Genomic DNA, 27,331 nt, shown 5'->3' with positions numbered 1-27,331 from the left:
CCCCAGCTTGATCTGGTTTCTGTCTCTGTCTATGCCCCTTGGTAACTTGTCCTGTAGTTACCTTTCTAGGAGTTTCCCTGCAGCTCCGAGCTCTGTGAAGCTTAGGCCACGCCCCCAGCAGTCACATGCTTCAGGTCCTGATAATTTGAAGCACGCATTGTCACCCGCTGCTGTCCCACTCCGTAGGTATCTTTGAGCACTGTTTTTGTACTCGGGACACGCGCACTGGCTCAGTGAGCGAGTGTAGTGCGGTGTTCCTGACACAAATTCTTCAAACTGGCACGCACTGGATGATACATTTTTCACAAAATCAAAGATGTTCCTATTTGGCTTTTACCTTTTTTGCTCCATTTTAGATTCTTTAAAATATTGCATGTTAGTTTTCAATTAAAAATACAATTATCCAGATTTTACTCTCTGGTAAAACACAGGAGCGAGATTGCACAAAGAATTGCACATTTTGAAAAGTCTCAAATGATGAATTTAGGTAAACCCTAGAGTTGAGCGACTTTGGTCGGATCGGGTTTCATGAAACAAAATTTGAGTCAGATGAAACTCGTCCGACTAGGGGAAAAAAAAGTCGGAGTTTCGTCCGAAACCCGACCCCAATGCAAGTCAATGGGAAATAAAAGTCGGAATTGAGTGGATGAATGTCCGGGTACTCCGGTTTCCTCCCACATTCCAAAGACATACTGAAAGGGAACTTAGATTGTGAGCCCCATCGGGGACAGTGATGATAATATGTGCAAAACTGTAAAGCGCTGCGGAATATGTTAGCGCTATATAAAAATAAATATTATTCTTACTCGCCACGTTCCACCATGCGATAATTAGACACTGTGAGGTAGCGCTGTCATTCATTTACGGGATCACTCGTTTGGCAGCGAATAAAACACATCCAGCACCTGGTTTTCATAAACCATAACATAGTCCATGCGGTTTATTCTTCCATCATAAACCCACAGCAGCTATATACACCAGCTTAGCGTCCATTAGAGAGCTTCACTCTGGTTATCCTGTACTCACACAGGTTATGCAAATGTCCATGGCGCAGGCTCTTCAGCCTCAGCGTTATCTCACCCGTCAAGGCTTTTACCTCATGGCTGCTTCATCCATACTGCAGACGTTCATTCCCTCTCCCTGGGAACTGTCAGACACTTGCAGCCATTAACACGGCGTTCACACGTGCTGTTAGGAAGACACACATCTCTTTGCATGAGACCTTCCAAATGGACCAATCGGGTCCCTGCATTCACCCCTTGTGACCTACCCTAGCCACCATATATGGTCCGCAGCCATGCTCACCGGGTGACATGGCTATGGCCTCATCACAGGTCCTTCACACACTCACAGTCTTTTACTATAGTGTACTAAACACACCCCCTGGGTGGGTTTGTAGGTAACTAGGCTCACCCATCTCCCTAGATACCTGGAGACTTCTCCCTGCCACATTGACACAGCATCTCAGCAGTGTCACTGCTGCTCAACACACGCATAAGTCTCCATCTCAAGGCCACCTTGAGATACATACCGGTCATTCATGGTTCTGCCATTCATCCTCTCTCTTGGGACATCCACACAGCGCCCCCTAGCGGACACAGTGGTCATTACACCTAAACCTTCATTTATTACACGCTGACGGCAAGAAAGTTACAACTTCTGGTAATTTTATTGTGCATCTTGGACTCTTTCTAAAAATAATATTGGGAAAAGCAATGAAACCTACAATTATGACATCGGCGGCGAGTTTGGGTGACGTAAAACTGACGGATGGGATCTGGGGGGCTCAACACTGAGAGAACAGCCCCAAAAATCTGATTACATGGCAGACGTCTATGTATCTCCCAGACGGACCGACTTCTGCATGTTCTGGAGTAATGGAAGATACTCTCCGATTTTCCAGTAATGCCCCCTCCATGTACGATGGCGTTATATGGAAGCTCGGCACTCTCAGAGAGAGATCAGAGAAAAAGCACGGGAGGTGTAATAAGGTTTAACTGTTACTTTCCGCGTCCCTTTTATTCTACTAGATGTTCACACTGTGGATCAGAAATTGAATTTTGCCGAACAGCGGTCAAATCCCCAAATGACCAAAACTATTCTGTTTCCTGGAAAATCCTCCGGAAATTTGCTTTCTGCTGAATCCGACATCTGTTTACCGTCACCTCGCTATAATGATTAGTAGACATGTCGGAGAAGCATCTAAGCAATAGCAAGTCATGATGAAGAAGAGGAAGAAGTAGAAGAAGAGGAGGAACAAGAGGAAGAAGAGGAAGAAGAAGAGGAGGAACAAGAGGAAGAAGAGGAAGAAGAAGAGGAGGAACAAGAGGAAGAAGAGGAAGAAGAAGAGGAGGAACAAGAGGAAGAAGAGGAAGAAGAAGAGGAGGAACAAGAGGAAGAAGAGGAAGAAGAAGAGGAGGAACAAGAGGAAGAAGAGGAAGAAGAAGAAGAAGAAGAAGAGGAAGAAGAGGAAGAAGAAGAGGAAGAAGAGGAAGAAGAAGAAGAAGAAGAAGAAGAAGAAGAAGAAGAAGAAGAAGAAGAAGAAGAAGAAGAAGAAGAAGAAGAACAAATAAGAAGAGGAAAATGAAGAGGATGAGTAAGAGGTAAGAAAAAGACTAGAAAGAAGAAAAAAGAAGAAGGGCAAGAAGAAGAGAAAGGAAAAAGAAAAAAAAGGAAGAGGAAGAAGGCGGCTGAAAAATTGCTATTTATACTTGACAAACATTGGAATACTGTTCTCTGCGAAGAATACATGATGACCGGCATTACTGACACATGTAACATAATCGGATTGTTAGAGTCTGATGGCTCCGTTCACTACAATGAGGCATTTAATACTGTCCAGTAGGAGAAAGCAATGAAAACATAACAAGCACAAGTCCCCGGATGGAGGCTCGGATGGAGGCCCGGTGTCTGACCGCATTTCTGAAATATCCCCCTTACTGAGGAGGCAAAATAGCTCAACCGCACTTTAGTGCCCCCTTCACACACACTGCCAAAACGGAGGCCGGGAGCACAGATGATGATTTCTGATCATTATTTTTTCTTTCCCCTCTGAATTATTCCTCACTCACTTCCTTCAGGATAGACAGAGAGAAAAGAGAAATCTCCGGAAATCAGCGACATCCTGTGATGTCGGAGGAGGCTCAAAAGACGTTTGGTGGAGGAGGAAAGGGTGCCATGCACTGGCAGATTCTGGCAGGGTCCAAGCTGGGCCCCCTGGTCTGCAGGAGGTATAGATGGGCCCCTGTGGCCCCCACGCTGGTGTCGTACTAGGTCACAGCTGTGGGCGCTCATATCTTACTAGTTGTACGTTTCATAAAATCCTTCCTTGAATTGTCAGCAGCCGCTTGTGATTTACCATGAAGTCCAATAATAGATCTGCGACACCAACATAAATGTCCGCCCGTGAATCCGCTCTAATCCTTCTTTTCATTGATTTAACTGCGCTGTTTATTTCTTTCCTTCAGGATTTCACCATTCACAGAAAAGCTCCAATCAGAGGTTTATTCATCCGGAGCTGGAAATTCACAAATTCGCTAATTAAGTTCCATTCAGTGACTTGTTCGGAGCTGGTGCATGGCAGGTGTGATTGTGCCCCCTTATACCTCGCAGGAATGGTCCTGTCGACACTTCAGCAAATTCTGCATTTATTAATCTGCAAATAGGAACCTTCTAAATGTGCAGATAAGCGACAGCGCGCACTGAACGCCTGCGTTATTAGGTCCCCTAAATCCATGGAAACGTCTAGAGGAACATCACCCGAACATGAAGAACATGGACCCAACTTCTGCCCACAACCACAAACTTATGTCCTCCATACACAGAGCACTAAGAAGAGACCGACGCTGTATCTAATCGCTGCCTGGATACAACGCACAGCTGCAATCATATGGAACTCTACGTATTCTCCATTTATGTGTACAATGGCTATAAAAGTCTACACACCTCTGCTAAAATCCCAGGTTTTTGTTAGGCAAAATCATCCTTCCAAGAAGAATCATTTCAGACATTTTCCCTCCTTTCATGTCGCCCGTAATCTGTACAAATCCAGTGAGAAACAAAGTAAAATCTTTTCAGCTGGAAAAAAAGGAAGAACAAAAATATTGTGGTTGCATAAATCTTCACAACCTTACACTAATACATCATTGAATTCCCTGTGAATCTGTGGCAGCGTTCAGTCTTTTAGGGTCGGGGTCTATCAGCGCGTCACATCTGGAATTGGTGATTTTTTTTCCGGCTCCTCCTTGAAGTAGCTCCACATCTGACAGATTGAGGGGGCATCTCCAGCGTACAGCACCTTCTTCAGGTCACCACAGATTGCCCCTTTGGCTCAGGTCTGGGCCATTCCTGAACTTCCATCTTCCATTCTTTTGCTGATTTGGTAGTCACTTAGGATTGATGTCGTGCTAAAAGGTTAAATTCCTCCTTATCTTCAGCTTTTTAGCAGAGGCTTGAAGGCTATGATGTAAAATTGACTGATATTTGTTACTGTTCAAAATTTCCTCCATTTTGGCTAAAGAACAGCCCTAAATGCTGCCTCCACCATGCCTCACTGTGGGGATGGTGATCTTCTTGTGATGCGCAGTATCGTCTTGGCCCCTTCAGAAATTATGGCCAAAAAGTCACCCTTGATCTCATCAGACATAACATGTTTTATTTCTTTGCAGACTTGATGGAGGTTTAGGCAAAAGATAGCCAGGCTTGGGTGATCTTCTTTGTAAGAAAAGTTTCCATCTTGCCCTCAATCCCACAGGCCGGACTTACAATAATCTCCCGTATTCTTTTTAACATGCAGGACACAACCAGGACTGGCCAGAAATTCCTGCAGCTCCTTTAATGTTGCTGTCGGCCTCTTGGCCACCACTACCACACATTTTCTTCTGGTCTTTTCATCAATTTTTGAGGAATGTCCAGTTCTACATAATGTCACTGCTGTGCCAAATTTTAGCCCCTTCTTTGTAATGTCTTCACAAAGTCCATGGTATGTAATAGCGCACAAATGCTTTTGTCCCTTCTTCTGACTGATAAAATCCCACAATCAGATCCTTTGCTGTGTTGTCAGCTGTTCACAGACCAGGGAACGTCAGAAAAATCCTCCTAGAACAGCGACGCTTTCTATGGTGTTAATCAGAGTCCCTGTAAATGACGGTGGCCGAGCACTGACTACTATGTAACATGGGGGGAAATGTGATCGGCTAAATCTGAACACAACCATGCCCCAATTGTAAGAGGGTGTCCACACATGAAATGTTTCTTCTTGGTAGGATTTTTTTAAATGACAGAAAACTAACATTTCAACAGGGAGTATAGACTTTATATCCATTGTATAAGGTCTCCTATATATTCTGCTTACTGATATACTTATTTATTATAAAATACCAGAACACCAGTGACAAAAGGAATTACCTGTCCTTAATGGCGCACATGTCGATCTGCAGATCGGAGAAGTTCCCCAGGGCTCCGCGCTGCACCGAGATCAGGTCCTTGGGCTGATTATCAATAAATATGAGCCTCATGCATCCTTGAAATGAAGAAATGGGATTTGTGCAGGAGGAATCGGCCAGCGGATCCGGACAACCTGCTCAGCCAGAGACAAAGACTCAGCACATCTTGGGTAATGCAGTTATTTTACATGAGCTATTGACGAATGTCCCCGATTTCCCAATATTCCCCACATTTCCTATATCACACAAGCTTTATCACAACACAGCAGAAGCTCCGGTCTCAGAAAAGGAATTACAGATTATCATTCCTCAAAGGTTTATTAAATGTTCAAACATTGTCTCTTCACTGAGAAACAGACTGCGCACAGTGACTGCACAGGAGGAGGAGACTGCACACAGTGACTGCACAGGAGGAGGAGACTGCACACAGTGACTGCACAGGAGGAGGAGACTGCACACAGTGACTGCACAGGAGGAGGAGACTGCACACAGTGACTACACAGGAGGAGGAGACTGCACACAGTGACTGCACAGGAGGAGGAGACTGCACACAGTGACTGCACAGGAGGAGGAGACTGCACACAGTGACTGCACAGGAGGAGGAGACTGCACACAGTGACTGCACAGGAGGAGGAGACTGCACACAGTGACTGCACAGGAGGAGGAGACTGCACACAGTGACTGCACAGGAGGAGGAGACTGCACACAGTGACTGCACAGGAGGATGAGACTGCGCACAGTGACTGCACAGGAGGAGGAGACTGCGCACAGTGACTGCACAGGAGGAGGAGACTGCACACAGTGACTACACAGGAGGAGGAGACTGCACACAGTGACTGCACAGGAGGATGAGTCTGCACACAGTGACTGCACAGGAGGATGAGACTGCACACAGTGACTGCACAGGAGGAGGAGACTGCACACAGTGACTGCACAGGAGGAGGAGACTGCGCACAGTGACTGCACAGGAGGAGGAGACTGCGCACAGTGACTGCACAGGAGGAGGAGACTGCGCACAGTGACTGCACAGGAGGATGAGACTGCGCACAGTGACTGCACAGGAGGAGGAGACTGCGCACAGTGACTGCACATGAGGAGGAGACTGCGCACAGTGACTGCACATGAGGAGGAGACTGCGCACAGTGACTGCACAGGAGGAGGAGACTGCACACAGTGACTGCACAGGAGGAGGAGACTGCACACAGTGACTGCACAGGAGGAGGAGACTGCGCACAGTGACTGCACAGGAGGAGGAGACTGCACACAGTGACTGCACAGGAGGAGGAGACTGCACACAGTGACTGCACAGGAGGAGGAGACTGCACACAGTGACTGCACAGGAGGAGGAGACTGCGCACAGTGACTGCACAGGAGGATGAGACTGCGCACAGTGACTGCACAGGAGGATGAGACTGCGCACAGTGACTGCACAGGAGGATGAGACTGCGCACAGTGACTGCACAGGAGGAGGAGACTGCACACAGTGACTGCACAGGAGGAGTCTGCACACAGTGACTGCACAGGAGGAGGAGACTGCACATAGTGACTGCACAGGAGGAGGAGACTGCACAGGAGGATGAGTCTGCACAGGAGGATGAGTCTGCACATAGTGACTGCACAGGAGGATGAGACTGCACACAGTGACTGCACAGGAGGATGAGACTGCACAGGAGGATGAGTCTGCACACAGTGACTGCACAGGAGGAGACTACACACAGTGACTGCACAGGAGGAGGAGACTGCACACAGTGACTGCACAGGAGGAGGAGACTGCACAGGAGGATGAGACTGCACACAGTGACTACACAGGAGGATGAGACTGCACACAGTGACTACACAGGAGGATGAGACTGCACACGGGGATGAGACTGCACACAGTGACTGCACAGGAGGAGGAGACTGCACACAGTGACTGCACAGGAGGAGGAGACTGCACACAGTGACTGCACACAGTGACTGCACAGGAGGAGGAGACTGCACACAGTGACTGCACAGGAGGAGGAGACTGCACACAGTGACTACACAGGAGGAGGAGACTGCACACAGTGACTACACAGGAGGGTGAGACTGCACACAGTGACTACACAGGGGGATGAGACTGCACACAGTGACTGCACAGGAGGATGAGACTGCACACAGTGACTACACAGGAGTAGTGATGGGTGAACCAGTGGATGTTCGGGTCCGGTGGATTCTGCTGATCATTATACTCAAACGCAAACCCGAGCCTGGATCCCCTTCAGATTCAGAGGAATTAGGGGCCTGAACATCCGTTGCTTGCACGCTGTCTTCTGTATGACAGCCCAGCAAACACTGGCTCTGATCGAAAGTAAGATCATTACCGCCGTCAGAGGGCTGCAGTTCCCACGCTGTCAGATAACAGCAAGTGAGCCACCAGCTGTGAGCGGTGGTAAAAAGGTTACCACCAGTTACAGGCGTCAACTAATTAGGCTATGTGCACGCGCTGCGGTTTTTGCTGCGGATCCGCTGCGGTTTTGGCAGTTCTGCAGACAGTGTACAGTAGCATGTTAGTCTATGTGATTTACAATCCGCTGTGCGCATGCTGCAGATTAAGCTGTGGTTTTGAATCCGCAGAAAGAAATGACATGTCAATTCTGTCTGCGGATTCTGCTGCGGTTTACCATCTCCTCCATTGTAGAGGTGATAAACCGCAGGGGAAAACCGCAAGCCAATCCGCAGGCAAAACCGCAGGTCATTTTACCTGCGGCTCTGCAGATACAAATCCGCAGACCAATCCGCAGCGTGTGCACATAGCCTTAGAGTACTACTATCATCATCCTACATCTGTTCTTGCTGATAGAAGCAAGAGGAGGCAAGGATGGTGAGAGTATCCATATGCTTGCTATAAATAAATAAATAAAATATAAATGATTTGGGGTCACTTCTATTTTTGATAACCAGCGCAGGCAAAAACTACAGTTGCGGGCTGCAGCCCCAAGCTGTCAGCTTTATCATGGCTGGTTATCAAGAATACAGGGGTGCCATGCAATTTTTTGTAAATTATTAAAACAAATGATTTTAAAAAATGTCATGGGGTCCCCCCATTTTTGACCACCAGTCAAGCTAAAGCAGACAGCTAGGGGCTGGTATTCCTAGGCTGGTAATGGGCCATGGATATTGTCCCCCACCAGCTTTAAAATTGCAGCCCGCTCACAATGACATCAGTAAGGCCATAGGAGTTCACTGCGAGATACTGAGCAGCAGTAGCACATGCTGCTCAGTGTCTCTGCTGGATGACAGGCTGTATAATTGCATCATGCAACAATGCAGCCTGTCATCTAGATGTAGCAGAGCTAGACCCGACAAGTGGATTATTTTATCTTCTCGGCGGACAGGTAAGGAATAGGTGAACTTTCTCATGTCCTCGCTGCACACTGCAGGGGCATGATCATGCTCCTGTCTCAGTATATTCTGGCTGGCGGGGATAGCAGTCGCAACACTGATGAGACCGCTATCCAAATAATCTGGATCATCATGGGACATGGCTCATTAATGGATTAACGTCGGACAGGTGAGGAATATGGTGTTTTATTGTTTTTTTGTCTTTTACAGGGGACATGGGCTTCAATGGAATAAGTGTAAGGTGAGTATACTTTGCTTTTTATTACAATCTTACTATGGGGTTAGTAATGGGATGTTTTATAGAAGCCTCTCCATTACTAACTTGTGGGCTTGATGTCAGCAGCCATAAAATAGCTGACATCAACCCCAAACCTTTTACCCCACTTGCCACCACACCAGGACAAGTGGGAAGAGCCAGGCAAAATGCCAGAATTGAAGTATCTAATACATGTGCCTTTTCTGGGGTGGCTGAGGGCTGTTATTTTTAAGCTCAGGAGAGCCAATATCCATGGGCCCTACCTAGTCTGAGAATACCATCTCCAAGCTGTTTACTTTAGCTTGGCTGGTTGTCAAAAATGTGGAGGGACTTCATGCCATTTAAAAAAAAAATGTATTTATTTAAATCACTTTAAAAAAAGCGTGGGGACCCCTCTATTCTTGATAACCAGCAAATATAAAACTAACAGCTGAGGACTGCAGCCTGCAGCTGGCAGTTTTGCCTGTGCTGGTTATCAAAAATAGAAGAGAACTCATGTAATTTCTTTTTAATATTTTTTCATTTACAGCACAGGCGCTGACTGATGAATACTTTCATCAGCCTCGCCCGCTCTGGCTGCTATCAGCGAGAGCAGGTATAGGACGATGAGAGTAGTAATCTCATCAGTCGATGCCTGTGAGCAACAGTAACCTTTTTACAGCCGGTCGCAGCTGCTGGCTCTCACGATACCATCTGACTGTCCAGGAGGATGAGACTGCACAAGAAGCTGAAACTTCACATAGTGACTGCAAACAGTGATTGCAGAAGAATAGATTGCACATACTAACTGAACAGGAGGAAAGGATGAGAAACACATAGTAAGTGCACAGGGGGATGAGACTACACACAGTGACTGCACATGAGAGATTGCAAGTAGTGACTGCACAGGAAAAATAGACTGCATACTGATTATATAGCAGGAAGAGACTGCACATAAGGAGACAGGCATGGAGGCAGATTTGTTTTGTAGCCTGATGTTACACTTTAGTCGATAACCTTAATAACATCTGTCTATGCACCCATTCATCTCTATCAGAACTGAAAATCTCACCTCCAAAGAAATACTGGTGCCCAGTAGAGATCTGCACTGGGAGGGTGGCACGGACGGAGGAAGCGGCCCCATTATCCAGAGTCAGCGAGATGCGATGTCTTCTCGCATTGATGGCGACTGAGTGCCATAAACCGTCATTCAAATCACTGCCTAGAAAATGAATCGTAAATTATTCCTGAAGGTTTTATTAACTGTGAATATGAGCAGAAGATGAGTAAAGACAGAGAGGTGAAATATTAGAGCGCTCGTGTCTGAGGTCTCGCCACTTTCCAGTACGTCCTGTGTCCTCTGATCTGCCCTGATTCTCCCTGTTTCTCAGGCATTGATTGTTTCTTTTTGTTCATAACTTTCTATTTAATAACCCGAGTATCTGACTACTCCAATGGTAGACGGCCTGTAATCATGCACAGGAGGACTCCCCTGTGATGCCAGTCACTTGTCATAACCTCTGTATCTGAAGAGTCAGGGATAAACATGGTCCCGGCCGCTCAGCCCTCTGTAGTGACTCCTATGTGGAGCTGCGACCTGTCCTTGTGTCGTGTAACATATTTCTATCTTCATATTTATGTCATATAAAAACATCCGCGAGTATCTGATGATGTAAACCTCCACTAAAAACTCACAAAGTATAGCGCTGTTTAGGAAGCGTAAATTATAAAGAAGGATTCTTTACAGTAACAGCAGGCAACTGTCAGAAGATCAAATGCTAAAGACAAAGAAAGGGGTCGGGTCGAATGTTAACCCTTTAGTGACCACTCATTTGTCTTTTTACTGACCTGAGACGTAAGAGAATGAAAGGTGAAAATGCAGCAGCTGTGAGCGGATCCTCTACAGCCGACACCCTGCTGCACCAGCCGCGGTCAGTGTTGGCGTCGATTACGGCTGTTTAACCCCTTAGATCCTGCTGTCAATAGTGACTATGGCATCCAAATGGTTAACAGAATGTGTGGGGCTACCTTTTTAACCACATTTGCCCCCTGAGATCGTGATTGTGTGGTCCTGGTGGCTGTCATTGTAACTTACGAACAAATAATGGCCTTAGAGTCTGCCGGCTATAGCGGCCGGTTCAGGACTTATCGACATTTTAGTGGTCAAAACATAATTTTTAATTTCCTGTCATTCCATTTTGCATTAATTCCTGAAAAGCGCCGGAAGGGTTAATCAAAATGGTATCAAAATGGTATCACTTTCTATTCAAAGTCACTTTAAAATTTAATAGATCCCTGAAAATTACGTTTTGTAAAGTTCCTTGAAAAACTGGAAAATGTTTAACCCTTCTAGCATCCAAACAAAAAGCAAGGATATTTGACAAATGGCGCTGATGTGCGGTAGACGTTAGGGAAATGTCATTTACTAGTTATCTTGTGTGGCATGACTATCTGGAGTAAAGGGATAAATATTCACAGTTTTAAAAGTGCTAATTAAAAAAAAAAAAATTGTCAAATTTCTGATCTTTTCATAAATAAACACATAACATAATCGCCCTAAATTTACCACTAACATAAGGTATAATGTGTCACGAAAAAATATGCTCAAAATGACTGGGATATGGTGAAACATTGCAGAGTGATTGCCACGTAAAGTTACACTGGTCACATATGAAAAATGGCCTCGTCACTAAGTATCCGAGAATAGGTGGAGAGCAAAGTCATTAACTGATACAAAGTAGAAATCATTTTGTTACAATGTTTATGGAGATTACAAGACTCTAACAATACATGGAAAAGATGAAGAGGGAACTGTAATACAGGGTTAATCCATGTATCCACGTAGAACATACAGTCAATCTGTCCTGAAACAAATTCATCACTAACCAGACACGATCCGCACCGTTGGACCTTTTACAACAGTCGTTGACATATAGGACTTTTCCCCATGAGGGAATCATTGCAGATGGTAGATTTTACCACACCTAGCCATATGCAAGGGCCTCGACATCTTTTTTTTCTAGGATTTCTATTTTTAATATTGATTCCTTTTATGATACAAAGTTGCTATTATCCTCTCAGCCCTGAATCCATCACTTTGAAACCAATTAGCGCGAGGCCCCTATTGTGATTGTCAATATCTGAAATACCAACCGGAGCCCTGGGAGCAGCCGCGAGATATCACCATCATATGTCGCCTGCTTCTGGATAATAACACAGCTTGTAAAGTCACGAAAATGCTGCTTGTGCTTCTCTAGCTGCCCAGTCCCTGTTAAGATAATATTAGATTTATTCTAGACGATAACAAGTTACCTGTTTATATTGATGTGCGGCCAAGTTGCTTCAAAATCTACAGAAACAGGATGAATTCTTGACATTGGCAGCAGCCCCTAGAGGGCGCTCACGGTGTGCTTTATTGTTACTAAGTACAAAGAATATCGGTGTAACACTGACAACCATAAGGGGCAAAACACAGAAAGAAAAGACTATGAGGACAAGTCCAACGTCCAGTAGTAGGCAGCGTTTAGGGCACAGAACATGTCCGCTGTCGGCTTTTCAACACAAGTGAGTCCGCATCTGTTCATTGAGCCGTGCGGAATCACCGCATACAATACATTGCACTGTGATATTTATCTTGCGGAGATGGAGCATCTCCGCAAGACGGATAGACATGCTGCAGTCTGGAAAGATGCGCCACATGTCTGTCTCCTCAGGGAAGCCGCGGGTGCCGGTGCACGCATAGTGGGCATGGGATTTCATCAAATCCCATCCACTATGCTGTAACATCTGGACGCTGCAGGTTGGACGCTGCGCAAGTACGCAGCGTCCAACCCGTAGCGTTTACTTACCGTGGGAACATATCCTAGGAGTAGTTATATTCTTATACACATGGGCAGTATTATAGTAGTTATTTTCTTGTACATAGGGGCAGTATTATAGTAGTTATATTTTTGTGTATAGGGGCAGTATTATAGTAGTTATATTCTTGTACATAGGAGCAGTATTATAGTAGTTATATTCTTGTACATAGGAGCAGTATTATAGTAGTTATATTCTTGTACATAGGAGGCAGTATTATAGTAGTTATATTCTTGTACATAGGAGGCAGTATTATAGTAGTTATATTCTTGTACATAGGGGCAGTATTATAGTAGTTATATTCTTGTACATAGGAGCAGTATTATAGTAGTTATATTCTTGTACATAGGGGCAGTATTATAGTAGTTATATTCTTGTACATAGGAGCAGTATTATAGTAGTTATATTCTTGTACATAGCGACAGTATTATAGTAGTTATATTCTTGTATATAGGAGCAGTATTATAGTAGTTATATTCTTGTACATAGGGGCAGTATTATAGTAGTTATATTCTTGTATATAGGAGCAGTATTATAGTTGTTATATTCTTGTACATAGGGGCAGTATTATAGTAGTTATATTCTTGTACATAGGGACAGTATTATAGTAATTATATTCTTGTACATAGGAGCAGTATTACAGTAGTTATATTCTTGTACATAGGAGCAGTATTATAGTAGTTATATTCTTGTACATAGGAGCAGTATTATAGTAGTTATATTCTTGTACATAGGGGCAGTATTATAGTAGTTATATTCTTGTACATAGGGGCAGTATTATAGTAGTTATATTCTTGTACATAGGGGCAGTATTATAGTAGTTATATTCTTGTACATAGGGGCAGTATTATAGTAGTTATATTCTTGTACATAGGAGCAGTATTATAGTTGTTATATTCTTGTACATAGGAGCAGTATTATAGTTGTTATATTCTTGTACATAGGGGCAGTATTATAGTAGTTATATTCTTGTACATAGGAGCAGTATTATAGTAGTTATATTCTTGTACATAGCGACAGTATTATAGTAGTTATATTCTTGTATATAGGAGCAGTATTATAGTAGTTATATTCTTGTACATAGGGGCAGTATTATAGTAGTTATATTCTTGTATATAGGAGCAGTATTATAGTTGTTATATTCTTGTACATAGGGGCAGTATTATAGTAGTTATATTCTTGTACATAGGGGCAGTATTATATTAGTTATATTCTTGTACATAGGGGCAGTATTATAGTAGTTATATTCTTGTACATAGGAGCAGTATTACAGTAGTTATATTCTTGTACATAGGAGCAGTATTATAGTAGTTATATTCTTGTACATAGGGGCAGTATTATAGTAGTTATATTCTTGTATATAGGAGCAGTATTATAGTTGTTATATTCTTGTACATAGGGGCAGTATTATAGTAGTTATATTCTTGTACATAGGGACAGTATTATAGTAATTATATTCTTGTACATAGGAGCAGTATTACAGTAGTTATATTCTTGTACATAGGAGCAGTATTATAGTAGTTATATTCTTGTACATAGGAGCAGTATTATAGTAGTTATATTCTTGTACATAGGGGCAGTATTATAGTAGTTATATTCTTGTACATAGGGGCAGTATTATAGTAGTTATATTCTTGTACATAGGGGCAGTATTATAGTAGTTATATTCTTGTACATAGGGGCAGTATTATAGTAGTTATATTCTTGTACATAGGAGCAGTATTATAGTTGTTATATTCTTGTACATAGGAGCAGTATTATAGTTGTTATATTCTTGTACATAGGGGCAGTATTATAGTAGTTATATTCTTGTACATAGGAGCAGTATTATAGTAGTTATATTCTTGTACATAGCGACAGTATTATAGTAGTTATATTCTTGTATATAGGAGCAGTATTATAGTAGTTATATTCTTGTACATAGGGGCAGTATTATAGTAGTTATATTCTTGTATATAGGAGCAGTATTATAGTTGTTATATTCTTGTACATAGGGGCAGTATTATAGTAGTTATATTCTTGTACATAGGGGCAGTATTATATTAGTTATATTCTTGTACATAGGGGCAGTATTATAGTAGTTATATTCTTGTACATAGGAGCAGTATTACAGTAGTTATATTCTTGTACATAGGAGCAGTATTATAGTAGTTATATTCTTGTACATAGGGGCAGTATTATAGTAGTTATATTCTTGTACATAGGGGCAGTATTATAGTTGTTATATTCTTGTACATAGGGGCAGTATTATAGTAGTTATATTCTTGTACATAGGAGCAGTATTATAGTTGTTATATTCTTGTACATAGGAGCAGTATTATAGTTGTTATATTCTTGTACATAGGGGCAGTATTATAGTTGTTATATTCTTGTACATAGGAGCAGTATTATAGTAGTTATATTCTTGTACATAGGGGCAGTATTATGGTAGTTATATTCTTGTACATAGGAGCAGTATTATAGTAGTTATATTCTTGTATATAGGGGGCAGTATTATAGTAGTTATATTCTTGTACATAGGGGCAGTATTATAGTAGTTATATTCTTGTACATAGGGGCAGTATTATAGTAGTTATATTCTTGTACATAGGAGCAGTATTATAGTTGTTATATTCTTGTACACAGGAGCAGTATTATAGTTGTTATATTCTTGTACATAGGAGCAGTATTATAGTAGTTATATTCTTGTACATAGGAGCAGTATTATAGTAGTTATATTCTTGTACATAGGGGCAGTATTATAGTAGTTATATTCTTGTACATAGGGGCAGTATTATAGTTGTTATATTCTTGTACATAGGAGCAGTATTATAGTTGTTATATTCTTGTACATAGGAGCAGTATTATAGTAGTTATATTCTTGTACATAGGGGCAGTATTATAGTTGTTATATTCTTGTACATAGGGGCAGTATTATAGTTGTTATATTCTTGTACATAGGAGCAGTATTATAGTTGTTATATTCTTGTACATAGGAGCAGTATTATAGTAGTTATATTCTTGTACATAGGAGCAGTATTATAGTAGTTATATTCTTGTACATAGGGGGCAGTATTATAGTAGTTATATTCTTGTACATAGGGGGCAGTATTATAGTAGTTATATTCTTGTACATAGGAGCAGTATTATAGTAGTTATATTCTTGTACATAGGGGGCAGTATTATAGTAGTTATATTCTTGTACATAGGGGCAGTATTATAGTTGTTATATTCTTGTACATAGGAGCAGTATTATAGTTGTTATATTCTTGTACATAGGAGCAGTATTATAGTAGTTATATTCTTGTACATAGGAGCAGTATTATAGTAGTTATATTCTTGTACATAGGGGGCAGTATTATAGTAGTTATATTCTTGTACATAGGGGGCAGTATTATAGTAGTTATATTCTTGTACATAGGGGCAGTATTATAGTAGTTATATTCTTGTACATAGGGGCAGTATTATAGTAGTTATATTCTTGTACATAGGAGCAGTATTATAGTAGTTATATTCTTGTACATAGGAGCAGTATTATAGTAGTTGTATTCCTGTACATAGGGGCAGTATTATAGTATGAATTGCATATTACTTGTCACAGCAGGAGATGATCACTAGAGGATTAGTATCCCTTTCTTCCATGTAGCCCTTCATATTCATGAGCCATGTATATCCTGCCCACACCACTGATTGGCAACTTTCTGCCTATGCACAGTCCACACAGGTGTGGTCGGTGTTAAACACAGCTTACACAGAGATCTTGTAAATCTACAGCAGATTAAACAGGCATTTTATAAAACTGAAGTAATCCGTTCAGCAAGTGACACATCACTGGAATCAGGGTCTTTGCCCCTATATTATGCTACTCTCAAATAGTGGAGGGAAAAACAGGCGTCAGATTTCTTGTAAACTGGCTTGATATTGGTAAATGCATTACAATCAATCATTCCTTCAACATTTTGTAACAAACTGCTGAAGATTATGTGACTGCAGCATAAACTGAAATCTGAGGTATCAAGGGGAAAATTCTGAAGACACGTTCAATCTTTCTGTGTTTCCATGGATACGGATGATAAATAAAGCTCAGGTAACATTTCACTCTTCTTCATGCCTGTGTGTTATAGAGAAGAAGGAGCCGAGTCCTGCACGTCTACAATGTCCTATAATAACCCTCAGACACATTGGTCTGCACAGGAGCTGCATACATAAAACGGCACAAGACTTTCTACACCCAGTACAGTTGCAAAGCTGCTTAATTTGCTGGTATATTTGCATCTGCTTCATGGATACATTGTGTATAATTATAATAAACAGGATTTTATGCAGAACCCTCATAAGCAAAGATTGGTGAACTAGATCAGGAGGACGATCCGTCTCCACTGGGTTCTTCCTATAAGGTCTTTGTGCAAGGTATGACGTCACGTGAAGGCTGAGGAGCAGCCGGCGCTCGGAGCCTTCTCTGTCCCCATGGTCTATCTGTCTTCATGCCCAGCACTTGGTTAATGAGACTATAAACGATGGCCTCATCCATCATCACATCTCTGACGGCTTTTGGGCTCCAATTCCTCTCAATTAGTGACTTTTTGATTTATGACAAATTCATCAAATGATTTGCGCCTTTTTTCAACTTGTCTTTTTTGATTAGTTGTCTGATTTTCACATTACTTTTCCAAATGCTTTAGAAAAACTCATTAAATGTGACCCCCCACCCCGGTGTGATTTTGTCACTATTTTTGCAACATTTTGCGACTTTTCTTGCTAAAAAGCTGTAAAGCCAGTTAAGAGAAAAATAACGATAATTTTGGACTTTGCGCAAAGTTCTTGAATGGAGTGCTGGAGGAAAAAATGGCAACAAAAACACCATTAAAAAAAGAAAAGTGACATAAAAAATAGCAAATGAAGATTCAGGCCCCAAATATATTGTGAACCTAAACCAGATCCAAAAGAAGAAGTGTCCAGTGATTGCCACAAACTTCATGTAAGGGCGGTTTCACACGTCCAGATAATTCCGGTACCGGAAAAACCGGTACCGGAGCTGTCCGTGTGCATACGGAGGTACCGGAGCTGTCCGTGTGCATACGGAGGTCATCCGTGTGCTATCTGTATGTCCGTGTGTACCATCCGTGTGCTGTCCGTGTTTTTGAAAAATTATTTTCAATGTTAACCCTTTGACTTTTAAAAACGCACACGGATCGCACACGAACAGCACACGGACAGCATCCGTGTGCGGTACGTGTTTACACGGACACATTGACTTGTATGGGTCCGTGTGATCCGTGCTGTTGCACAAAAACGGACATGGCAGCGTGTTTTGCACACGGACACACGGTCCGTGAAAACACGCTGACATCTGCATAGACACATTCATTCGAATGTGTCTACGTGTGTCAGTGTCTCCAGTACGTGAGAAAACGGTCACTACACGTACCGGAGACACTGACATGTGAAACTGTCCTAACACAATATCAGCGAGGATGCTCCATACAGACATCACATCTGCAGCAGAGGACAGACAGAAGATCGGTGGTCCCTCTGCCCGACCCAGAAATAAGAGAATAAAGCTCATGAGCATGAAACAAGATAATGCTAAACATAAAGCATGTGTTAGGTCACCTGTTATGATTCGGTAACCGAGGAGGATAGCCGGGGCATAGGCAACCAGAAAGGTTGGTAACTAAGCGGATTGCAGACCCCTAAACTGACAACACAACTAGAATTAGCCGTGGGACGTTCCTACGATGCCCTAGACGCCTCGGCACAGCCACAGAATTAACTAAGCCTAAAGAAAGAAAGGAGAAAGCTAAACTGCCCCGGAGTAGATCCCCAAAGGAATAGATAGCCCCCAAACATATATTGCTGGTGAGACAAGATGAAACACAAAACACAGGCAGAAAATAGAGTAAGCAAATGATGGGGCCCAAACTGTCTAGATAGAACAGGACAGGAAAGAATACTGTCTGCAATCACACGCAAAACCCTAAGAAAAATCCAACACGTCTGATATGCAAAAATACTGAGGCTACACGACCTCTCTCCCACTAGATCAGAATTCTGATGTGAACTGGAAGCTGTCAGGATCCAGGATGGGGTTTGTCTTTGGCCCGTCCTGGTCAGACCAGGGTTAATTGTTTCTGCCTCTCTCTGGCAGAGGGTGGCTATTTAATGCTCACTCGACCTAGGTCCGGTGTCAGTTATACCCCTGCCCTCGGCTGAGTTAGTTGACCTTGTGCGTACGTGTGTCTTGTGACTGTGATACTTTGCTTGTTTGGTTTTGACCCGGTTCTGTCCCTGTTACGAGTTCTGCTTGTTCCTTTGGTACTGCTCTGCTATTTACGTGTATGACTCTTTTGCCTTGGACCTGACTACTCTCTGACTGCCCCCCTTGTACCGCGTTGCTATCTCTGTGTATGACTCATTGCTTACATTCTGACTATTCTTTGCTTGCTCCTCTGGTATCACTCTGCCCTCTCTGTGTATGACCCCCCCCCCCACTTGTCTGACCTGAGTTCCCCTAATCTTCACTCCAGGATTCCTGTAATAGAATCCTACAGTCATCTACTGCAGCAGGACACTAAGCCACGCCCCCTGTGGTCACATGATCGTAGGTCCTGGTACTCTATACTACCTTTAGTGTCGCAGGTCCCGTACTCAGAACTTTCACTACAGTATTGGACCCCATGCTCTCCCATAGTGTGGGTAAGTCACCCTGCTCTGCGTGGCAGTTTACCGATGCTGACAGGGTCCTGACAAAGCAAAAGATACTGATTTAACAGGGGATTATAAATACTGAAGCATATGGAACGGGGTCCAGCGCAGGTCCCCGCAGGGAACAAGGCTGAACATACAACAGCAAAGCAGAAATCAGAGTAAGGCAAAAACAGACAAATGACTTATCTGAAAGATGCAGGACCAAGCAGGGGGCAAACAGACTTCCAAAGTGCACAGGAAGAAACCAAATCACCAGCAACCACTGAAGGAAGGTTGCTCACTTAAATCTTCCCTGTCTGTAACACCTGACCTCCAATCATCCTCTTCAGGTGATTGACCTCTGTCAGCCAGACAAACTTCATTACCCACAGCAACCACCAGAGGGAGCCCAAACTCAGAATCAAGGTCAAAAGTATTCACAACAGTCACCTCTGGGAGGTCACACCTGGGAGGACTCACCTGGAGGTCACACCTGGGAGGACACACCTGGGAGGACACACCTGGGAGGACACACACCTGGGACAATACACTTGGGAGGACACACCTGGGGGGATCTCTCAGGATGGCAATTCTCACACTTTAGGAAAAACAAGCACAAAACTGAGGCAGCAAAACATTACCTGTGCTTATGGGCTGCACATTCCCCATCTCCTCAATCATCAGGAGCAATTTCCCAGAAAACAGCTGAAGAATGAGAAGACCAGAATCTCCGGAAAGATTAGAAGAAAGCAGGAGACCATCACTATTCCATGTGCGGAAGTGGAAGCTCAGGGAGAGGTCGTCCATGTGCGGAGTGCCCGGGAATAGCAGATAACTGGAGCTGGAGCTCATGAAGGTCACAGGAACCACATGGGGCTCGGAGCAGGAAAACGTTATATTCCCCTGGAAAATAAGGAAAATAGGTCAACTGCAGGAGAAACAACCCCGAACCCAAGAGGATCTGCATCTGTTACTGGATCGACAGGAGAATTCTCCATGTAACGCACTTGTGTGCACTTGGGTGACAACATGTGGTAAGAGGACGACCGAGAATCAAAGTTTTATTTTCACGTTATTTTACCAATCTCTTGTTAATAATGTAATAAGTTGCGTTTCAACAAAGTATCGGAAAAGAAAGAAAAGCAAAGAGTTTTCTGCAAGCACAAAAGTTCACAACTAAATCGGCAGCGACTTGTGTTGGTCATGATTATTGTGCCTGGCTTTCTTATGTATACGGCTCCTCACATGTAAAGCGACATGGAGTAAATGGTGCAAGAATAATAAAATCTGCAAGAAGCTGAAGTTATAAAGTCAGTGGTTTATAGTATGTAATGATATTTATGGCGGGGCCTCTAAAAGTGTTGGATATCGGAGGGGGATCAGCAAGAATCAGGGGAAAGGGGAAAGCGACCAGCGGCTCACACCATTCACAAGCCAATACTACCTAGATGTCTCCACGAGTGGCATCTCATGATTATAGGAGTATTTAGGCACTATGGAGCAGTATACTGTATGGCAGCGTTTTTTTGGTACTGACTATAGGAGTATTTAGGCACTATGGAGCAGTATACTGTATGACAGCGTTATTTCGGTACTGATTATAGGAGTATTTAGGCACTATGGAGCAGTATACTGTATGACAGCGTTATTTCGGTACTGATTATAGGAGTATTTAGGCACTATGGAGCAGTATACTGTATGACAGCGTTATTTCGGTACTGATTATAGGAGTATTTAGGCACTATGGAGCAGTATACTGTATGACAGCGTTATTTCGGTACTGATTATAGGAGTATTTAGGCACTATGGAGCAGTATACTGTATGACAGCGTTATTTCGGTACTGATTATAGGAGTATTTAGGCACTATGGAGCAGTATACTGTATAGCAGCGTTATTTTGGCACTGACTATAGGAGTATTTAGGCACTATGGAGCAGTATACTGTATGGCAGCGTTATTTTGGCACTGATTATAGGAGTATTTAGGCACTATGGAGCAGTATACTGTATGGCAGCATCATTTCGGTACTGATTATAGGAGTATTTAGGCACTATGGAGCAGTATACTGTATGGCAGCGTTATTTCGGCACCGATTGAATGAGTATTTAGGCACCATGGAGCAATATACTGTATGGCAGCGTTATTTTGGCAATGATTATAGGAGTATTTAGGCACTATGGAGCAGTATACTGTATGGCAGCGTTATTTCGGTACTGATTATAGGAGTATTTAGGCACTATGGCGCAGTACACTATATGGCAGCATTATTTCGGTACTGATTATAGGAGTATTTAGGCACTATAGAGCAGTATACTGTATGGCAGCGTTATTTCGGTACTGATTATAGGAGTATTTAGGCACTATGGAGCAGTATACTGTATGGCAGCGTTATTTCGGTACTGATTATAGGAGCATTTAGGCACTATGGAGCAGTATACTGTATGGCAGCATCATTTCGGTACTGATTATAGGAGTATTTAGGCACTATGGAGCAGTATACTGTATGGCAGCGTTATTTCGGCACCGATTGAATGAGTATTTAGGCACCATGGAGCAGTATACTGTATGGCAGCGTTATTTTGGCAATGATTATAGGAGTATTTAGGCACTATGGAGCAGTATACTGTATAGCAACGTTATTTCGGCACTGATTATAGGAGTATTTAGGCACTATGGAGCAGTACACTGTATAGCAACGTTATTTCGGCACTGATTATAGGAGTATTTAGGCACTATGGAGCAGTATACTATATGGCAGCATTATTTTGGCACTGATTATAGAAGTATTTAGGCACTATGGAGCAGTATACTGTATGGCAGCATTATTTCGGTACTCATTATAGGAGTATTTAGGCACTATGGAGCAGTATACTATATGGCAGCATTATTTAGCCATTGATTATAGGAGTATTTAGGCACTATGGAGCAGTATTCTGTTTGGCAACGTTATTTCGGTACTGATTATAGGAGTATTTAGGCACTATGGAGCAGTATACTGTATGGCAGCGTTATTTCGGTACTGATTATAGGCGTATTTAGGCACTATGGAGAAGTATACTGTATGGCAGCGTTATTTCGGTACTGATTATAGGAGTATTTAGGCACTATGGAGCAGTATACTGTATGGCAGCATTATTTTGGTACTGATTATAGGAGTATTTAGGCACTATGGAGCAGTATACTGTATGGCAGCATTATTTCGGTACTGATTATAGGAGTATTTAGGCACTATGGAGCAGTATACTATATGGCAGCATTATTTCGGCACTGATTATAGGAGTATTTAGGCACTATGGAGCAGTACACTATATGGCAGCATTATTTTGGCACTGATTATAGGAGTATTTAGGCACTATGGAGCAGTATTCTGTATAGCAGCGTTATTTTGGCACTGATTATAGGAGTATTTAGGCACTATGGAGCAGTATACTGTATGGCAGCATTATTTTGGCACTGATTATAGGAGTATTTAGGCACTATGGAGCAGTATACTGTATAGCAGCGTTATTTTGGCACTGATTATAGGAGTATTTAGGCACTATGGAGCAGTATACTGTATGGCAGCGTTATTTTGGCACTGATTATAGGAGTATTTAGGCACTATGGAGCAGTACACTATATGGCAGCATTATTTTGGCACTGATTATAGGAGTATTTAGGCACTATGGAGCAGTATACTGTATAGCAGCATTATTTTGGCACTGATTATAGGAGTATTTAGGCACTATGGAGCAGTATACTGTATGGCAGCATTATTTTGGCACTGATTATAGGAGTATTTAGGCACTATGGAGCAGTATACTGTATGGCAGCGTTATTTTGGCACTGATTATAGGAGTATTTATATTTACAATCTAGAATCTTACAATGAGGAAATAGGGGGACACGACAGGTGGATGGTAACAGTTGCTTGTATTCTATGGTGTGGCCATCAAGGTAATAAATCGGGTGTTCATGTAATGCTGCATGAACCGGTTATCAGCCAGAATGTGTAAAAGTACAGACACGGGGGTATTAGATGCATAAAGTGTGTGAGAATAGATGATGCGTGGGTCCTGACTTCAAAGAAAAATTTGTGTGGATAAACAGGGATAGTGACATAAATGCGATGAGGCGGTAGGCCCGTCTGAAAAAATGCATTTTTAGGGCATACTTAAAACTGTGGGTATTGGGGATTAATCGAAGTGTCCTGGGTAGTGAATTCCAAAGAATTGGATTGAGGAGGGAATGAAAAGTCTCAGAGTCTTTTAGGAGTATTGAATAGTGAGGTGATGAGGGTGATGAAATAGACTTGTTTGGGAAGGTGAAGGGCAGAGTTGTATTTTTTAAGCATTAACTTATAATGGGTGAAATCCTCGACCAGATTGGATTTTCTCCACATACGTTCAGCGCACCTGGAGCTCCGCTGTAGAACAAGTGTTTGCAGCGGGTGCCAGGGTTGTCACCGTCTGAGCTCAGGTGTCCTGTATGTAGGAGGTGCAGCTTCATCCAGGGCACTCTGCAGTGTTTCATTGTAATGTGTCAGTGCAGAATCAGGGCAGGAGAGGGAGGAGATTGGGGCCAATGAAGACTGCAAGTTCTTCATAAGTTTCTACGTGTTAATGGCCTGTATGTTTCTATAAGTATGGAAAATGGGGCTGTTCTGAGTGGGGAGATAGTTACTGACAGAGAATGAGAGAAGGTTGTGGTCAGAGACCGGGAGAGGGGAGTTTGCAAAATCATGCTCTGAGCATAGCCAGGAGAAGGTCAGGTCCAGCGTATTTCCATCTTCATGTGTAGGAGAGTTAGTAAGCTATGAAAGGCCGAAGAAGGAGGTTACAGATAAAAGGTGAGGGGCAGATGGGGAGAGGGGAAGAGCAATGGGGATGCTACAGTCCCCCATGATGAGGGTGGGGATGTCACATGATAGAAAATGTGTAATCCAGGTGGCAAAGTGATCAAAGTACTGATGGGAGGAGGCCGGAGGATGATACACAATCACCACTCGCAGGGAGAAGGGTCTGTAGACCTCCAAAGAAGGGAAGCTAAGTGAGGGTACTGGGGGGAAAACCTGAATGGTACATTTAGTTGATAGAAGCAGACCAACGCCTCCACTTTGTCTGCTCTCAGGTCTGGGTGTAGGTGAAAAATGTAGGCCAACATACGAAACAGCAGAAGCAGCGGTGGTGTCTGACTGCTGAATCCAGGTTTCTGTAAGAGCCAGAAGGTTAAGGGAATTTGAAAAGAAAAAGTCATGGATGTAGGAGAATTTGTTACACACTGAGTGTGAATTCCAGAGGGCACAACTAAAAGACACAGAAGGCAGGCAGGGGATATTAATGAGATTCACAGGGCTCCTGAGGGTAGTAGGGGAGGCGTTCGACTTACTATTACAAGAAGGGCTGAGGTTGGGAGAGATGTCTCCTGCGACTAGAAGGAAAATAGCGAGAGTGAATACATGATTAAGAGATTTGTGAGAGCGTCTCTTGTGTTGTATGATGGGAGAGAATGAATCTGAGCAGTTTAGGATTGTGAAAAGAGCGTGTGTGCTGTACATAGGAGAGAGGGGCTGATATGGATGGAGTGCAAAGAGTTTGTGCAAGAACGGTGGATGTGAGTGATTGTCGCAGCCTGAATATAAATGATACAAATATATATGGTGAATATTTGTCCTGATGGATTGTGTTCAAATCTGAAAAAGCTGTGTACGAAATCAGAGTCATTTGGCAGTACAGAGTGTGGTGTATGGCGGTGCACCCGGTCCCCATAGATTTTTATGGATGGGGTATTATGGCTCGATATAGCAGTAATGCAGCCATGTGGGTGAAAATGTGTTGTCACGGGGCAGTTGGGACAAAGCAGGAGACGTGGAACCTGGGCCCCTGAACTGCCCCTCAGGCTAAGGGGGTGCCCTGACTTTCCTTAACTTGGGGGTACACTTGAAGGTAGTGAGGCCCAAGTCCCCGACCTGTCCCTATCTCCTGTTGTTTAGCCCTGAGCTAAACCCCCAACCCCCTCCCCAGGAGGTGAGACAGGGAATAAAGTGTACTGCACAACACCCAAAGGAAAAAGGGAAAAACACCAAAACACTTATCTTGCTCTGCTGCAGTCATCAGGCAGCAGAGTGAATCACCGGATAAACTTGTCGCAGTGGCTCAACACCTAAGAGCCAGCTGCCACCTTCACCATCTAACTCTGCTGCTGACGCCGGGCAGTCAGAGTTCACCCCAGTTTCAGCAGTGGCTCTTCACCTCAGAGCCCGCCGCTCACTTCACTGTGGTTCGCCTCCAAAAGGAAAACGCTGCTATTACCAACACCTGCTCATAGACCATGTGACCCTATGTAGGAAAAGGGAATGGTCAAATGATCAGGGGCCAAAAGCTGCTATAACGCCAGTGACCACCGGGGGCAAAAGGTAAACTAAAGAAAGTATCAGATGTAATGACACTTGTGGCCACCGGGGGCAAAAAGCCATATCAAGCCCCCAGAAGCCTGAAAATAAAGGTTTCCATGAGGGAACCCAGACTCTGACACGGATCCAAGAATTGGACCGTGACATGTATTCTCCAGTCAAAACGTTTGACAAATTAAAACAACATAGGTACAATTTAATTCTGGTTTCTGTTTTGTAGGGCAAATCATTTTCACATATTGATCCTACTGAATACAGACCGAATCTATAGAGTGACACAAAGCGCCAGGAACAACAGAATCAAATGCTAAATATAATGAATATCGAGTGACAAAATGTCCTCTCTGTGCCACGTCCAGTCTAAATCTGCCCCTGTATAACTCGGACGAGTGCCGGCATCCTATTACAGAAAATAAATAATCCGTGGGTACAAGATGGGATCCGATCACTAAGGCGTAGAGAATGGGTTTGTGTTCTCCAGGACGCAGCCAATGTGAGGCCCAGCAGGCGAGCAGGAAATCTCTGCAACTAATGGAACACGGAGAACTTCTCTGCTACAAAGTATCCAGTGGAGTCACTTTAAATTCAAACTTTCAAAACAACCCAATCCCTTGTGAAGTTGGCAGGACTTGTGCGTACCAAAGGCGGCACCTGGGGGCTTAGATGTGCCATCAGTGCCCACAATGCAGGAAGGTAGAGGAAAAATACTGGGAAAAGGAAGACTAGTATAGACAGATGTGCAGAATTCATCTGTGAATAATTCATGGATCTGTAGGAAGAAGCCGACTCCACAAACTGCTCTCTATGGCGCTTACTGCATTCTGGAGGTGGAGAAAGAACGTTCTTATTACCGACATCCTCACAGATGGAAGAAATAACAGATATTTTAAGACGCTCTTGAGTTGTATGTTTCTGTTACATTTTTTCCCCTTAATATTTCTTTGGGGAGCCGGAATAATGAACATAAAAACCTGCATTAAAAATGTGTCAAATCTGCGCCAAGACTGCATAAAAAAGGGGAAAATGCATAAAAACGGCAATTATCAGTAAATTGCTATCTCGTATTTTGGTGCAGACTCCGGCAGGAAAAGGACTTTGAAAAACCCTGTTTTTTTGCACTAAGGAATATACTGTTTTTGGGCTCCCACCCACTGTCTGCTTCCATGCCCCTACATACTTAGGTTCTCCACCTGAATGTAACAGGATTCCCCCCTATCAGACATGTATTGCAAATCCTGTGCATATGCCATATATTAATATAGTACATACATATATACATGCATGCGGTCATACATATGCACATAGTGTGCATACTCGCACATAGACAAACATGCACACATACAATCAGATATACAAACATACTGTACGTACAC

General features: G+C 43.1%; 1 protein-coding gene across 1 annotated transcript in view; it reads right to left on the bottom strand.

The window, feature by feature from the left end:
• The window catches only part of CNTNAP5 (contactin associated protein family member 5), a 237,229-nt gene that overhangs the window by 66,022 nt on the left and 143,876 nt on the right, over positions 1-27,331 (bottom strand). The window contains exons 8-10 of the mRNA XM_073545332.1: positions 20,208-20,469; positions 10,115-10,264; positions 5,407-5,578 (exon numbers count right to left, since the gene is read on the bottom strand). Of these exons, the coding sequence (XP_073401433.1) occupies positions 5,407-5,578; positions 10,115-10,264; positions 20,208-20,469 (584 nt within the window). The remainder of the gene's footprint in view (positions 1-5,406; positions 5,579-10,114; positions 10,265-20,207; positions 20,470-27,331) is intronic.

Source organism: Dendrobates tinctorius, unplaced genomic scaffold (genome assembly GCF_039654945.1).
Source record: "Dendrobates tinctorius isolate UK_male_01 unplaced genomic scaffold, ASM3965494v1 ptg000143l, whole genome shotgun sequence".
NCBI classification, from domain to species: Eukaryota; Metazoa; Chordata; class Amphibia; order Anura; family Dendrobatidae; genus Dendrobates; species Dendrobates tinctorius.
Note: the sequence above shows the minus strand (reverse complement) of the source record. Positions and strands in the feature narration are given on the sequence as shown.